Genomic DNA, 16047 nt, shown 5'->3' on the forward strand with positions numbered 1-16047 from the left:
TCTGAAGACAGTAGGGCCCATCTATCATTTCTACAAAAACTGATATAGGTTTTAAATGGAGGGGGATTTATAGTTCTTGAGCAGCTTTAGCATCTGTGAAATTATCGGTAACCCTAGGATTGATCAGGGCCCAGTGAGGGGGAATAGGCCTGGCCCCATCCCTGGTACATAACTTTATTCATACTTGGAAGTGTCCTGGATTGGAATTCTCTTGAGGGCTGGGGATACTTCTGGAGAATAAGGTCGTGGAGATGCCCTGGCTGACTCCCCTATATGGCCTTGTCTCACTCGTTTCCCGATTCCTTGTGGGTCAGGGTATGTGACGAACAAGAGATGAAGGCATGTCTGGGCACTCTGCAATAAAAGCATAACGTTATGTGCTATCGCTGTTCCTTTACTTCCAGGGTCAAGGGTTGGTGGCCCAGATCAACCTGCCTCAGTTAACAGTTGGGTCCTGGGGTTTTTGATGTAGAGTGTGGGTGAAGCTGTGTCAGGGTCCCCCTCCTCTTTTTGTTTCGCTCATGCAGCCATTTATTGATGTGGAGAGAGAGGTCAATGAAAGCATCCAAGTGGGTTGGGGTCTCAACGTGGGCTAGCTCATTCTTTACTTCTTCACTAAGTCCAGGCCGAAAATGATTCAGTTGGGCTGCCTTGTTCCACTCACTCTCAAAACTGGGTGAGTAGGCAACAAAATGGCAGATGAAATTCAATGTGGATAAATGCACAGTAATGCACATTGGAAAACATAATCCCAATTATACCTATAAAATGATAGGGTCTGTATTAGCTGTTACCACTCAATAAAGAGATCTTGGAGTCATTGTGGATAGTTTTCTGAAAACATCCACTCAATGTGCAGTGGCAGTCAACCACAGTGGGGACTTTGAGGAAGGGGTTGGAATGGGGGCGGAAGGGGGTGAAGTCAGGGCGGGGCTGGGGGCAGAGCCGGGTTGAACATTCCCCTGAGCATGCCATGTTCCCACTCCTCCCCCTCCCTCCCAGCATGCCGTCAAACAGCTGTTTGGCGGCGGCAAAGTGGGAAGCTCTGGGAGGTAGGTGGAGGAGCAGGGATGTGGGGAGGTGGGGGGGGAGCTTGGCTGCCGGTGGGTGCAGAGCACCCACTAATTTTTCCCCGTGGGTGCTCCAGCCTTGGAGCACCCACGGAGCTGGCACCTATGCCTGGCATTGGCCACTGTCGGTAGACAAGACACTAGGCTAGGTGGACCTTTGATCTGACCCAGCATGGCCATTCTTATGTTCCCATCCAAACATTTGGGTAGTGGTACTATGGGGCTCTGTTCAAAAGGCAGTGGCCCAACCCAAGCCTGGACTACAGCATTTTCTTTCTGAGACCATGCTAGCTGCTCGTGATGTGTCTGATTTTCTGCTAGGAGCTGCACCAATTGGGACCACAGCAGATGGTTCTCGGTTTGGAGTTGTGCAACCTGCTCCTGGAGATCCGGTACTCCATGGGGTCCAGTGGGCAATGGTAGACCCACCCCTTCCATAACCCTGTTATGGGGCTGCTGCAGAGGGGGTCGGGAGGGGTCTGGGCAAAATGTAAGACTAGGACATAGGTGGTCTGGCTCAGCAGTCACAGCTGGGCTCGGATGGGATGATAGTCAGGGAGCGGGAGTCAGAGGAATCGCTAGAGCTGGGTTCAGTAAGCAAGAGTCAGGGTCAGAGTCAGGCTGGGGTTGGAGACCAGAAAGCAGAGCTAGTACCAGGCTGAAGTCAGGAGGCAAGAGTCAGGGTCATTGTTGGGCTGGGATCAGACACTGGCGATCAGGAGACAAGGTGAAGTCTGGAGTCGCAGCAGGCCCAAAGTCTGTGTTGTTGCCCAAACAACTTTCTGGGGCACCCTCCAGGGTTAAATAGGGTCCTTGGCCAATCAAAAGGCTGTGGGGGTCACTCTGCATCCCTTGGGCAGTACTTCATGTGGTGCCTGGTCTCCAAAGTGCTCTGCATGGCCTCCTGGTGACACTGTGGGAATGTCAGCCGTCCCAGGCTCTGCAGACCTAGTTCTAGTCTGTGGATGCTTATGTGCACCACTGGGGCCCCCATCACCTACTCCCCCCTCACATCCCTCCCAGTGCCCCCTGCACATCCTCCACCTCTCCCATTGTCCCCCATGGCACTGTCTGACCATTACCCCCGCCTCTTCCTCACCCAATGGCACAACTTAACATCCTCTAACCCCACTCTGTCCCATGACACAGCTTGCCCCCTCTGATCTCATCTTGCCTCCCCGAGAACAGACTGCCTGTGATCTTATCCTCCCGGCACAACCTGCCCCTATTTTGCCCCTTCCCCTGTGCTTCCATGGCACCTAGACTGACCAGGCCTTTGTCTTTAGCAGCTTTGTGTGAACAGAGATACCATGCAGTCTTCCCCGACTCACTCCAGTCTGTTCCCTGCTGCTGCTGACCCAGGTAAGGAGCCTTAATCTCTGCTGCCATAACCAGGGGGAGATCAGGGACTCAGAGGGAGAGCTCTTTCCTCACAGTCAGCACTGGCCCCCTTGCCCCAGGGTTGCTCTGGAGGTTGTTGTGCTACAGGTGAGGTCAGAAGTGAATTTGAGGGCATCTTCTCTGTTCTAGTGCCAACTCCTCAACAGCTTATTGTGATGGGATCTCCGGGGTGCAGCTTGGGACTGTGGGACCGCTGTGCTCCCTTAACTCTCCAGCCTGGGCTGTCTCTCACAAAGCTTTGCTAGTGGCAAGCAGCAAAGCCCTCCAAACCCTATTATCACTCAGCACGACAGCATGTAGAGCCCCACACCCAGCTAGATTGCATGAATGCTCCCAGAGCCACTCATGAATCACACAGAGAAAGGCACCAGCCAAATCCCCCCAGCTCCCAGCACTGTACATCAGGAATATATCGTCTTGTCTTGAGCAGTGCAAATACATTAATTGGTTCTCCACTTCATCAATGGAAAGTGGATATACACCTGCCTTTGTAAATCTGAGCAAATTTACCACACACTTCAGGCAAACTCACTCATAAAGATAAACTGTAAAACAAACTTATTCACTACAAAAGATAGATTTTAAGTGATTTGAAGTGATAGGCAAAAAGTCAGACTTAGTTACCAAAATAAAATAAGTGTAACGCCGACAGACCCTGGTTGTCGGAGGGTGGGATCGAACCTGGGACCTCTGGAGCTAAATGCACAAGCCTCTACTGCATGAGGTAAAACCATATGGCTGTTAGCTAAGGATCTGGAGCAGACTCATTCATCTGTCTCTCTAAGTGGACTTGGTGCACTAGAGGGGACAAAGTACCACACCCAGGAGGTATGTAGGTTATATAAGCACGCAGTCTAAACTCTCACCCTGTTAGACTGGGCAGCATCTAGAGCAGGGGTCAGCAACCTTTCAGAAGTGCTGTGCCGAGTCGTCATTTATTCACTCCGATTCAAGGTTTTGTGTGCCAGTAATGCATTTTAACATTTTAGAAGGTCTCTTTCTATAAGTCTATACTATATAACTAAACTATTGTTGCATGTAAAGTAAATAAGGTTTTTTAAATGTTTAAGAAGCTTCATTTAAAATTAAATTAAAATGCAGAGCCCCCTGGACCAATGGCCAGGAAAATCAGCCCGCGTGCTGCCTTTGGCATGCGTGCCATAGGTTGCAGTTTTTCTCACCCCACTGGCAGTTCATAGTATACAGGTTTCACCATTGAAACCTGGGCCAGTCTCCTCTGCTGGAGTCTTCAGTCTTCTGAGTGTCCTTGTTGCTTGCAGCGTAGGTGGGGGCAAGAGAAAGGCCAATCATGGGGCCCCTACATTCTATTTTATATCCTTAGTCCATGTGCTTGGAGAACACAAGTCAGGCACGTCTAGTGGGCATTTCTGACTCAGAAGGTGAAGCAATACCCCGGTGTGTCTCCTGTGAGTCAGTCATTGAATTGTAACTCCCTCTGCTGGACAATGGCTGGTGATGTCTGTTCAACACTCACCTGGGTGTTGGTTACCTCCCTTATCATTGCTTCACTCTCTGGAGAGCTAGTATCTGGGTGCCTCCCAAACCCACAGCATATTTTGGTGACAACCATACAACGTAATTCTCAAAATTTTATGTGTGCGCATGATACACATATTTAGATGGAACAGTGGGTTTCTGCAGATCATAACCTTTCCCTGGATACCTCACATGGCATACTTTATATGCAATATCACAATTATATATAGATGAGGAATATGGGGTTTACAGGGCACTCTCCTGAGGTATAGTATCACATTCATTCTTTGCTTTGCCCAGCATGGGGGTGTGTAGGAATCATCCTCAAACATGCATAGTCTACTGAGGACCATTGTGCCAGCCAGAGTGACCGCAGGGTCACACTAGGCATTATGTACTGAAGTTCCCCCATCTGGCTCAATCCTGCAAATCCACAAATCTCGGAGGCAGCCCTAGGTAGGGTCAAGGCATCCACCCCTTTCCACATGAGCATGGTATACGACATTCTGCACAAAGTCAAACCGCTTTATGCTCAGGATTTGGTGCTGACAGCGCATAAGAAACACCGCTAGCCTTTCACCAGGTCTTCAGCAGCACAGAATCCCCAGCAGACCATAGACTAGTTGTCACTCAGCTCTCACTGCATTTTCCAACTCCTTGCAAGCCGAAAGTCCTCCAATAGTACCGTGTGCAGCTCGTATCCGAGGATCCTGTTGAAGCCGTGAAACACAGATAGGCCACCAAGGATCACATATGTGGGAGGGAATCTGGCCCTGCAGTACAGTGCAGTTGGATGTGGGCAGCACAGGGGGCACCCTCAGCCTTGGGCTGAGCACTTGCTCACTTCTCCTGGTCCTAGCTCGTGACTCTGTCTCTTTGCAGGTGGCAGAGAGCCCAGGAGCTCCCAGCCAGCAGAGCATGGCTGGGCCTGGGGTGTCCGCCAGCGCCTTGCTGCCCAGCTCCAAGAGACAGGCAGGCCTGACCCCCAGCACTTGGACGCGCTCGTGGCAGAGCTGGTGGTTGTGTTTGCGACGGTGCTGCAGAGGAGCAGCCGAAGTGCCTGGCTGCACCTGTTGGATGTCCTGCAGCTCCTCAGCCCGTTCCGGGAGCAGCTGCGTTGCCGGAAGGAGCTGCTGCCCTACCTGGAGAGCCTCTGTCACCAGTACCACCGCAGTCAGGCCCTCGTGTCTGACCTAGATGTCCTGGGAGCCATGGGCCAGGCCTTCCCCAGGGACCACTCAGAGCTGTGTGCCCATCTACTTTCTGCACGCTGCAGGGATCCAGTGCCCCCAGCCAATCTGCTCCCTGTTGGCTCAGAGCCAGCCTTCGCAGGGCAGCCCTGCCCCTTTGTCCTAGAGCAGGAGGTCGAAGAACCAGCAGCCGTGTGCCAGCCAGGCCCAGTGTCTTTGCAGGAGCTGCAGAGATGTGTGGGTCTGGTGGGCATGGAGCTGGCTCAGGGTGAGACCCAGTGGAAAGGCAGCCTGGGCCTCATGTCCCTCGCCCTTGGCACAGAGGTGCCTGTGAAGTATTGCTGTGCCAAGCTAAGGTAAGGGCTTCCTTCGCCAAATCCTGGCACCAGGCTCCAATGTCCTCCCCCAGGGCATGGGCTGCTCTCGTGGGCCTCACAGAGTCCAGGGATCGCACACACTCCCACTTCCCCAGGGCCACAGGGCCGCTGGACTGTACTTCTCTGAGCTCACTGTGACTGGAGAGCCTGCCAAATGGTGGTGGGAACTGTGAGCCAGGACTTCTGGGTTCTGTTTTCAGCTCTGGGAGGGGACTAGGGGCTCGGGAGTCCGCTCAGGGGAACTGGGCAGCCAGGAGTCCTAGATGTTTTTTCTAGTCCTCACTGTATGGTGGTCTAAAGGTACAGACCCTCCCCTGGGGAGTGAGTGTCTCTCCAGGACAGTGAATGTGCAAATCCTAGGCAAGCTGACTGTGGCATCCCAGCTAGCCTCCTCCCTCCCCCCGCCTGCACCCTGGAGAGGGAGCTGGCTTTGGACATGAGGTGACCTCTGCCCTGGAGCTCTCACAGTCATCCTGTCTTCACTGCAGGCTTCTGCCAGACCCAGGCCGAGAGGCTGCTGCACCCGCCCCACAGGTGGTGGAAGGAGAGCAGGGCTTCTCCTGGCAGTCCCTGACGGGGCTCCAGGCTGCTGAGATTTTTGTGAGAAACAGGCACTTGGGGAAAATCAACTTTGTCTACCTCAACATTGCCCCCAACAGGCACTTCAGGTAACTGCACCCCAAACTCACCCCCTCCTGCACCCACACTGCCCCTGCCAGGCACTTCCCTAGTGCTGTGTTAGCCTCTGGGATGTCAGGCCTGGTGCCCCCAGTGGTGCTGCAGGGCTCAGTTCCTTGCTGGATTCCCCATGGGAGGGGCAGGAGTATGTGTGGATGGGTGGAACAGCCAGGTCCTGCTTAGTCTCTCCATGTAGGGCCTTGTATTTTCCTTTCTCCATACAGGCCCTACGACCTAGTTGTGGTTCCTAAGCGCCAGGCCAACTCCCAGCACTATGTCTTCTCCCCCTTTGGGGTGCTGCATGTGCACCCTGAAGAAGGTGCTGAGGCCCTGACACTTGGAGAGTGGCACCGAGAGGCCACACTGTGGCAGCTACTCCAGTGCATCCCATTCTTCAGGCACTGCCTCGTCCGCAAAGCCTTTGCCCGGTGAGTGGTGGGTGCCCCTTGCTGAAGGGCACTGTAGAGGAACCTATGAGGGATCCCAACCTCCACACTGTGCTCAGAGGATGAGGCCTGGGGGCCTGAGCCCTGGGTGCAGGGGGCCTATATTGCATGTGTGGGGCAGGACCTGAGGTATTAGGTTGGCTGACCCCCATTAGCAGCTTACAGGATCTGCACTTGACGGTTCTGGCTGCAGGCACATGGGTTGGAGCCCAGGGATGTGGGCAAGGTGGGACCAATAGTAGCAGGTCGACATGGAGCCCCTTGTTGATGTGCAGTGTCTCTCACCTCCCTGAGCTAACCCCTCCTCTCAGCACAGCACAGCTCCTAGTTTCACCCTCCTTCCCCCATAGCTGGTGGCAGAATGTGAAGCACCTGCAGCTGCTGAGACGCCAGGAAGCCCTGGGCAAGCACCTGCTCCTGGCTGTGCCCCACTTTGGAGCAGCACTGCTCCACATCTCCAGGTGAGAAGATGTCTGTGTGTTTGTGTGGGGGGGAGGCGTGTCCTTGCCCCAGCCAGGACCTTGACTGAGAGCAGCCCCTGTCCAGGCTGGCGCCACTCTCCTTGGAATTCCAGCTGAGAACACCCTGCACTGGAGGCCCAAGGCCCTGGATGTAGCCTTATCTATAGTTTGTGGTTACTTTAACCAATTGCCACCCCAAGGGCCAGCCTCCGAGACAGCCTACAGGAGAGAGGTCACCAACACAAGGGGCCCCACGGTGCACCACAGAGACTCTCTAGTGCTCTTTCCACAATAATTCCCTTTATTAATTGACCAAACAATGCATATGCTGCAGTCTGGTAAGGCGGAGAGAGACCCATACAGAATGGTGTTAGTCTTCATCATCATCGTCCTCACCAATGAACATCCTCCTGGCATCTTCCCCCTGCCAAGGCACGCAGGCCGGGATACACCCACTGGGGTTCACACACATTTATGAAGGTTTGAACCCCTTTTCTGTATTTGAACTTCTACACCTCACTACTTTTGGGGTGCCCCATCTTTCATAGGCTAACTCATTAATATTGATGTCACCTTAGCGTGGTAGTCACAGGTGATTACCTTAAGGATGTCTCAAACATTTCATGCTAACTAGCAGTGTTTGTCTTGTGGCATCTACTGTCTTTCGTAGACATTAGTGTGGAAACTCTGCAGTTATTTTCAAAACATCAGCATCAGCAGCATACACACAGGCTCAGTAGGTTTGTTAACATGCGATGCTACAACATTCAGTAATACTTACTTTTCACCTCTTTGTCCTAAATATGCCTGATACCTTTTATCCTGGGTTATGCAGAAGACAGAACAGCCCTGCCTCTTTAGGTTCTCCAGTGGTCCTCACTGAGTCCTTTCTCCCAAAGCAGGGGCTGGAGGAGCCTCTGTGGGGCTCTTCCCTTCAGGGGCCAGTTCTCTTCACACTCCTGGCTCCCTTCAGGCTCACAGGGGACATTTGACCTTAAGGTCAGCTCTCCAGGGGTTCTGTGAGCAGAGCCTTGGGGAGGGAGGGCTGAGGCCCCAGCCAGTGAGCTCAGGGTTACTGCACTGGACCCCAGGAGGGGTCCCTTGCTGGCTTCTACACTCCTGCGCTTACCCTTGACTGCCTGGGGCTGAGTGCCCAGGGAGGCTGGCTGTCCCCATGGCCCTGTTTGATGGATCCTGTTTCCTTCTAGACTCCTGCAGGAGCTAAGATCTGTACACTGGTTGCCCCAAGATGACTCCAAATGCTACACCTTCCCGGAGCTACAGCGGGCCCTGGCTCAAGAGAATGGCCATGCCCGAGGCCTGCTCAGGAGGTTCCTCACCCTCTGCTCAGCCATTCTCGAGCTGGTAAGGCAGCGTTGGAGTCTTGTGGAGACTCTCCACATTTGTTCTCTCCCTGTACGCCCAGTGCCCCTTGGCTTCTCTCCCTGAGTGTCTCCTGCAGGGAATGGCCAGGAGCTCTACAACCCCACAGCCAGTGCTCCTGCCCTGCTCCCTGTAGTGCCCTCTGATGGGAGCTCCCCGCACAGCCAGCACCACTGCTCTGCTCCCCAGCTCCTCCTGCAGGGAATGGCCAGGAGCTCTACAACCCCACAGCCAGTGCTCCTGCCCTGCTCCCTGTAGTGCCCTCTGATGGGAGCTCCCCGCACAGCCAGCACCACTGCTTTGCTCCCCAGCTCCTCCTGCAGGGAATAGCCAGGAGCTCTACAACCCCACAGCCAGTGCTCCTGCCCTGCTCCCTGTAGTGCCCTCTGATGGGAGCTCCCCGCACAGCCTGCACCACTGCTCTGCTCCCCAGCTCCTCCTGCAGGGAATAGCCAGGAGCTCTACAACCCCACAGCCAGTGCTCCTGCCCTGCTCCCTGTAGTGCTTCTCCAGTGCTGGGAGTTTCCCCTACACAGGTCCTCCTCTCCCATGGAAGCTCCACACCTGTCATAACCTTAGTCCCAGATTTGGACCTTAGCGTTCAAAATATGGGGGTTAGCATGAAAACCTCCAAGCTTAGTTACCAGCTTGGACCTGGTACTTGCTGCCACCACCCAAAAAATTAGAGTGTTTTGGGGCACTCTGGTCCCTCTGAAAAACCTTCCCTGGGGACCCCAAGACCCAAATCCCTTGAGTCTCACAACAAAGGGAAATAATCCTTTTTCCCTTCCCCCCTCCAGGTGCTCCTGGAGAGATACACAGACACAAGCTCTGTGAAACTACACAGAGTGATTCCCCCTCTCTGTTTCCAGTCCTGGAAACAAAAAGTACTTTCCTATTCCCCCAGAGGGAATGCAAAATCAGGCTAGCAAATCCAACACACAGATCTCCCCGATTTCTTCCTCCCACCAATTCCCTGGTGAGTACAGACTCAATTTTCCTGAAGTAAAGAAAAACTCCAACAGGTCTTAAAAGAAAGCTTTATATAAAAAGAAAGAAAAATACATACAAATGGTCTCTTTGTATTAAGATGATACAATACAGGGTCAATTGCTTAAAAGAATATTGAATAAACAGCCTTATTCAAAAAGAATACAAATCAAAGCACTCCAGCACTTATATTCATGCAAATACCAAAGAAAAGAAACCATATAACTTACTATCTGATCTCTTTGTCCTTACACTTAGAAACAGAAGACTAGAAAGTAGAAACTACTTCTCCAAAGCTCAGAGAAAGCAGGCAGACAGACAAAAGACTCAGATACTAAATTCCCTCCACCCAGAGTTGAAAAAATCCGGTTTCCTGATTGGTCCTCTGGTCAGGTGCTTCAGGTGAAAGAGACATTAACCCTTAGCTATCTGTTTATGACACGCCCCCCAAATTGCAGACAGTGGGGAAGCTCACTGGCGGCGATTTCCTTCTAGAACTTTAAAATAAACAGATTAATACAACACATGCACCTTTACATATACTACTAAGTATATAACTAACAGACTTCTACATTTTAAGAACACTTTTTAACTACTGAATTCTGGGAAACTCTCACGGGAGAGTGCATTAGCAACTTTATTAGAAGCTCCTGTGATGTGTTGAATTTCAAAATCAAAATTTTGGAGAGCTAAACTCCAACGAAGAAGTTTCTTGTTGTTCCCCTTGGCAGTATGAAGCCACTTTAGTGCAGCATGGTCAGTTTGTAGTTGGAACCGCCGTCCCCAAACATATGGGCGTAGCTTTTCCAGGGCGTACACAATGGCATAGCATTCCTTTTCACTGACTGACCAGTGACTTTCCCTCTCAGACAGTTTCTTGCTGAGAAACACGACAGGATGGAAGTTGTGATCTGTTGCTTCCTGCATGAGCACTGCTCCTATACCACGCTCAGATGCATCCGTGGTTACTAGGAATGGCTTGTCAAAGTCCGGGGCCCTGAGCACAGGGTCAGACATGAGCATCGCCTTAAGCTGGGTAAAGGCCTTTTGACACTCATCAGTCCACTTAACTGCATTTGGCTGGGTCTTTTTGGTCAGGTCGGTCAGTGGGGCAGCGATTTGGCTGTAGTGTGGTACAAATCGCCTGTAGTATCCGGCCAAGCCTAAGAAGGATTGGACCTGCTTCTTGGACCGTGGGACAGGCCACTTTTGGATAGCATCCACCTTGGCCTGTAGGGGGTTTATGGTTCCTCGACCCACCTGGTGCCCCAGGTAAGTCACTCTGTTTTGGCCTATTTGACACTTTTTGGCCTTAACAGTTAGTCCTGCCTGCCTGATGCGCTTAAAGACCTTTTCCAGGTGTAGTAGGTGTTCGGGCCAGGAGTCTGAAAAAATGGCCACATCATCGAGGTAGGCAACTGCAAATTCTCCCAGTCCAGCTAGTAGACCATCTACCAGCCTCTGGAAGGTGGCGGGTGCATTTCGAAGGCCGAAAGGAAGGACATTGAATTCATACACCCCCGCATGGGTGACGAATGCTGACCTCTCCTTGGCAGGTTCATCTAGCGGTACTTGCCAGTACCCCTTGGTTAAGTCTATTGTAGAGATGAACTGGGCACGTCCCAACTTTTCCAATAGCTCATCGGTGCGGGCCATTGGATAGTTGTCCGGACGAGTTACCGCATTTAGCTTACGGTAGTCCACGCAAAAGCGTATTTCCCCATCTGGTTTGGGTACCAGAACCACTGGAGATGCCCATGCACTGGTAGATGGGCGGATTATACCCATCTGTAGCATGTTCTGGATCTCCCGTTTTATAGCAGCTTGGGCATGAGGAGACACCCGGTAGGGTGGGGTTCTGATTGGGTGAGCATTACCTGTATCAATGGAGTGGTATGCCCGTTCAGTCCGTCCTGGGGTGGCTGAGAACAATGGGGCGAAGCTAGTGCACAGCTCCTTGATTTGTTGCCGCTGCAGACGTTCCAGGGTGGTTGAGAGGTTCACCTCTTCCACGCCACCGTCTTTTTTCCTGTCGTAGTAGACACCGTCAGGCCACTCAGCATCATCTCCCTGGACTGTAAACTGACAAACCTGTAAGTCTCTGGAATAGAAAGGCTTGAGAGAATTAACATGGTACACTTTAGGCTTTAGTGAGGAATTGGGAAATGCTATGAGGTAGTTTACAGCTCCCAGGCGCTCTTGGACCGTGAAGGGCCCTTCCCATGATGCTTCCATCTTATGGGCCTGTTGCGCCTTTAAGACCATAACCTGGTCTCCTACCTTGAAGGAACGTTCTCTGGCATGTCTGTCATACCAGGCCTTTTGCTCTTCTTGAGCATCCTTTAGGTTCTCTCTAGCAAGGGCTAAAGAGTGTCGGAGGGTGCTTTGTAGGTTGCTTACAAAGTCCAGAATGTTAGTTCCTGGAGAAGGCATAAACCCCTCCCATTGCTGCTTCACCAACTGTAATGGCCCCTTAACCTCGTGACCATACACAAGTTCAAATGGTGAAAACCCTAAACTGGGATGTGGTACAGCCCTGTAGGCAAACAGCAACTGCTGCAACACTAGGTCCCAATTATTGGAGAATTCGTTGATGAATTTTCGTATCATGGCCCCCAAAGTTCCATTGAACCTTTCCACCAGGCCATTGGTTTGATGGTGGTACGGGGTGGCAACCAAGTGATTCACCCCATGAGTTTCCCACAGTTTTTCCATGGTCCCTGCCAGGAAATTAGACCCTGAATCTGTAAGGATGTCGGAGGGCCAACCTACCCTGGCAAAGATGTCTGTTAAGGCCAGGCACACAGTGTTAGCCCGGGTGTTGCCTAGAGCTACTGCTTCCGGCCATCGGGTAGCAAAGTCCACTAAAGTCAGTACGTACTGCTTTCCTCTGGGCGTCTTTTTTGGGAAAGGGCCCAGAATATCCACAGCTACTCGCTGAAATGGGACCTCAATTATGGGGAGTGGCTGGAGAGGGGCCTTGACCTGGTCTTGAGGCTTTCCCACTCTTTGGCATACCTCACAAGACCGGACATACTTGGCAACGTCCTTGCCCATCCCCTCCCAGTGGAAGGACTTCCCCAACCGGTCCTTGGTTCTGTTCACCCCAGCATGGCCACTGGGATGATCATGGGCTAAGCTTAAGAGCTTCCCCCGGTACTTAGTTGGAACCACCAACTGTTTTTGCGGCTGCCATTCTTCCCGGTGTCCACCAGAAAGAATTTCCTTGTATAAAAGTCCTTGGTCTATAACAAACCGGGATCGATTAGAAGAGCTGAGAGGCGGTGGGGTGCTCCGTGCCGCCGCCCAAGCTTTCTGAAGGCTGTCATCCGCTTCCTGCTCAGCCTGGAACTGTTCCCTTGAGGCTGGGGTCACCAGTTCTTCCTCAGACTGTGGACTTGGGCTTGGTCCCTCTGGAAGCGATGTAGGTGATGGGGTTGTTTCCGTTGCTGGTGAACCGCTCTCCGCTGGTGCACCTGAGGGTATTTCAGGCTCTGGCTGAGCCTTTTGGGTATGGCTGTCTTTGGCTTCTGCCAGTTCTGGCTCGCTGGCGCCCTCTGGCGTTGAGTTTGAAAATGTGGTTGCACTTGCTGGTGCTGGTTGCTGTTCCAGTTCCGGGCCTGGGACTGGAGATGCTGTGGCTGCTTCAGTGGTAGGCATGGAATCCGGGTCCACTACCTCTGCCTGGGTCTCTGGTAACACAGACGGGGCCTCTGTGGACGGCTCAGGAACAGGAATGGGTCTGGAAGCTTGCCTGGTTTGGCTACGTGTAACCATTCCCACTCTCTTGGCCCGCCTCACCTGGTTGGCCAAGTCTTCCCCCAGTAGCATGGGGATAGGATAATTGTCATAGACTGCAAAAGTCCACATTCCTGACCAGCCTTTGTACTGGACAGGCAGTTGAGCTGTGGGCAAGTCTACAGCTTGTGACATGAAGGGGTAAATTGTAACTTTGGCCTTTGGGTTGATGAATTTGGGGTCAACGAAGGATTGGTGGATAGCTGACACTTGTGCCCCCGTGTCTCTCCACGCAGTAACCTTCTTTCCGCCCACTCTCAAATTTTCCCTTCGCTTCAAGGGTATTTGAGAGGCATCCGGGCCTGGGGATCTTTGGGGTGATGGTGGTGTAATGAATTGCACTCGCATGGTGTTCTTGGGACAGTTGGCCTTGATATGTCCCAGTTCATTACACTTAAAGCATCTTCCATCTGATGGGTCACTGGGCCGAGGTGAGTTACTGGAGACTGGTGAGGTTGAAGGGTAGGGTATCTGTGGCTTTACTTGGGTGGTATGTGGGGTCTTTGGCTGTCCTCGGTGGTAGGGTTTATGGTCTGTGTGCCCCCTGGGGTAATCGTTCCCCTTGACAGTAGCTTTCTTGCTTTCTGCCAGTTCCATCCATTTGGCTCCAATTTCCCCCGCCTCAGCGATATCTTTGGGATTTCCATCTTGTATGTACCGTGTGATGTCTTCAGGAACACCATCCAAGAACTGCTCCATTTGTATGAGGAGGTGCAGTTCTTCCAAGGTTTGAATGTTGTTTCCTGTTATCCAGGCCTCATAGTTTTTTGCAATGTAGTAGGCGTGTTTGGGAAATGACACCTCTGGTTTCCACTTTTGGGTTCTGAAGCGCCGACGGGCATGATCTGGGGTTATCCCCATTCTGTATCTGGCCTTGGTTTGAAAAAGTTTATAGTCATTCATTTGCTGCTTAGGCATTTCAGCTGCCACCTCTGCTAAAGGTCCACTGAGCTGTGACCTCAATTCTACCATGTACTGGTCTTCGGGAATGCTGTACCCAAGACAGGCTCTTTCAAAATTTTCCAAGAAGGCCTCGGTGTCATCACCTGCCTTGTAGGTGGGAAATTTCCTGTGCTGTGGAGCAATAATGGGCGCCGGGTTGTTAGGGTTGGCTGGCACATGCAGCCCAGCTTTTGCCAACTCCAGTTCATGTTTTCTCTGTTTTTCCTTCTCTTCATTCTCTTTTTGTTGTTTTTTCCATTTCTTTTTGTTGTTTTTCCATTTCTTTTTGGTGCTTTTCCATTTCTCGGCGGTGGGCCAACTCTTCTTCTGCTTGTTTCCTTCGGTAGGCCACCTCTTCTTCTTCTAGTTTTCTTTTGTGTGCTGCCTCTTGGGCTGCCTGTTCTCTTTGGAAGGCTGCCAGTTTCATGCTTTCTTCCTTTTCTTTCATCTCCATCTCTTTTTGTTTTATTTCCAGTTCCTGTTTGTGTTTTTCCATCTCTCGCCTGTGTTCAGCTTCTTTGATTTGTTCTTCGGCCTCAATTTTTGCCTTAGAAGTCATGGTTCCTGTTTTCTTGTGTTGGGGTGCCCTCCGGTGTTTATCTTCTGAACTGCAGGTTCTCTGTTGCCTCCTGAAGTCTGCCTAGCAATAGTGCCTTTAGCTAATTTTCAATGTTAAGTAAACCTGAAAAACCACTTTATTTGCTTTCATATAGTGCTGGTAATGACTCTCAATGGGAGTGCTATTGTGTGACAAAAGACCCTCAACAGTCTCTTAATGGCTTCTCGCTTAACATGCAAGCCACAAACTGCCAGAGAGAGCAGAAAAAAAAATTCTCTCTGGTTCCCTTTTAAAACCAACTGTTTCTCTCTGCTAAAAAGCCCTTAGCAGAGAAGAGAAAAATATAATATTCCTACTGGCTTCTGGATTCTGTCTATATCCCACCTGCTGCCACTCATGTCATAACCTTAGTCCCAGATTTGGACCTTAGCGTCCAAAATATGGGGGTTAGCATGAAAACCTCCAAGCTTAGTTACCAGCTTGGACCTGGTACTTGCTGCCACCACCCAAAAAATTAGAGTGTTTTGGGGCACTCTGGTCCCTCTGAAAAACCTTCCCTGGGGACCCCAAGACCCAAATCCCTTGAGTCTCACAACAAAGGGAAATAATCCTTTTTCCCTTCCCCCCTCCAGGTGCTCCTGGAGAGATACACAGACACAAGCTCTGTGAAACTACACAGAGTGACTCCCCCTCTCTGTTCCCAGTCCTGGAAACAAAAAGTACTTTCCTATTCCCCCAGAGGGAATGCAAAATCAGGCTAGCAAATCCAACACACAGATCTCCCCGATTTCTTCCTCCCACCAATTCCCTGGTGAGTACAGACTCAATTTTCCTGAAGTAAAGAAAAACTCCAACAGGTCTTAAAAGAAAGCTTTATATAAAAAGAAAGAAAAATACATACAAATGGTCTCTTTGTATTAAGATGATACAATACAGGGTCAATTGCTTAAAAGAATATTGAATAAACAGCCTTATTCAAAAAGAATACAAATCAAAGCACTCCAGCACTTATATTCATGCAAATACCAAAGAAAAGAAACCATATAACTTACTATCTGATCTCTTTGTCCTTACACTTAGAAACAGAAGACTAGAAAGTAGAAACTACTTCTCCAAAGCTCAGAGAAAGCAGGCAGACAGACAAAAGACTCAGACACTAAATTCCCTCCACCCAGAGTTGAAAAAATCCGGTTTCCTGATTGGTCCTCTGGTCAGGTGCTTCAGGTGAAAGAGACATTAACCCTTAGCTATCTGT

General features: G+C 51.1%; 1 protein-coding gene across 1 annotated transcript in view; it reads left to right on the plus strand.

The window, feature by feature from the left end:
• DNHD1 (dynein heavy chain domain 1) overlaps nucleotides 1-16047 on the plus strand; it is a 214348-nt gene that overhangs the window by 3603 nt on the left and 194698 nt on the right. Inside the window, 6 exon segments of the mRNA XM_050924629.1 lie at nucleotides 2357-2432; nucleotides 4851-5514; nucleotides 6024-6203; nucleotides 6438-6641; nucleotides 7010-7120; nucleotides 8329-8485. Of these exon segments, the coding sequence (XP_050780586.1) occupies nucleotides 2357-2432; nucleotides 4851-5514; nucleotides 6024-6203; nucleotides 6438-6641; nucleotides 7010-7120; nucleotides 8329-8485 (1392 nt within the window).

Source organism: Gopherus flavomarginatus, chromosome 1, assembly GCF_025201925.1.
Source record: "Gopherus flavomarginatus isolate rGopFla2 chromosome 1, rGopFla2.mat.asm, whole genome shotgun sequence".
Taxonomy (NCBI): Eukaryota; Metazoa; Chordata; order Testudines; family Testudinidae; genus Gopherus; species Gopherus flavomarginatus.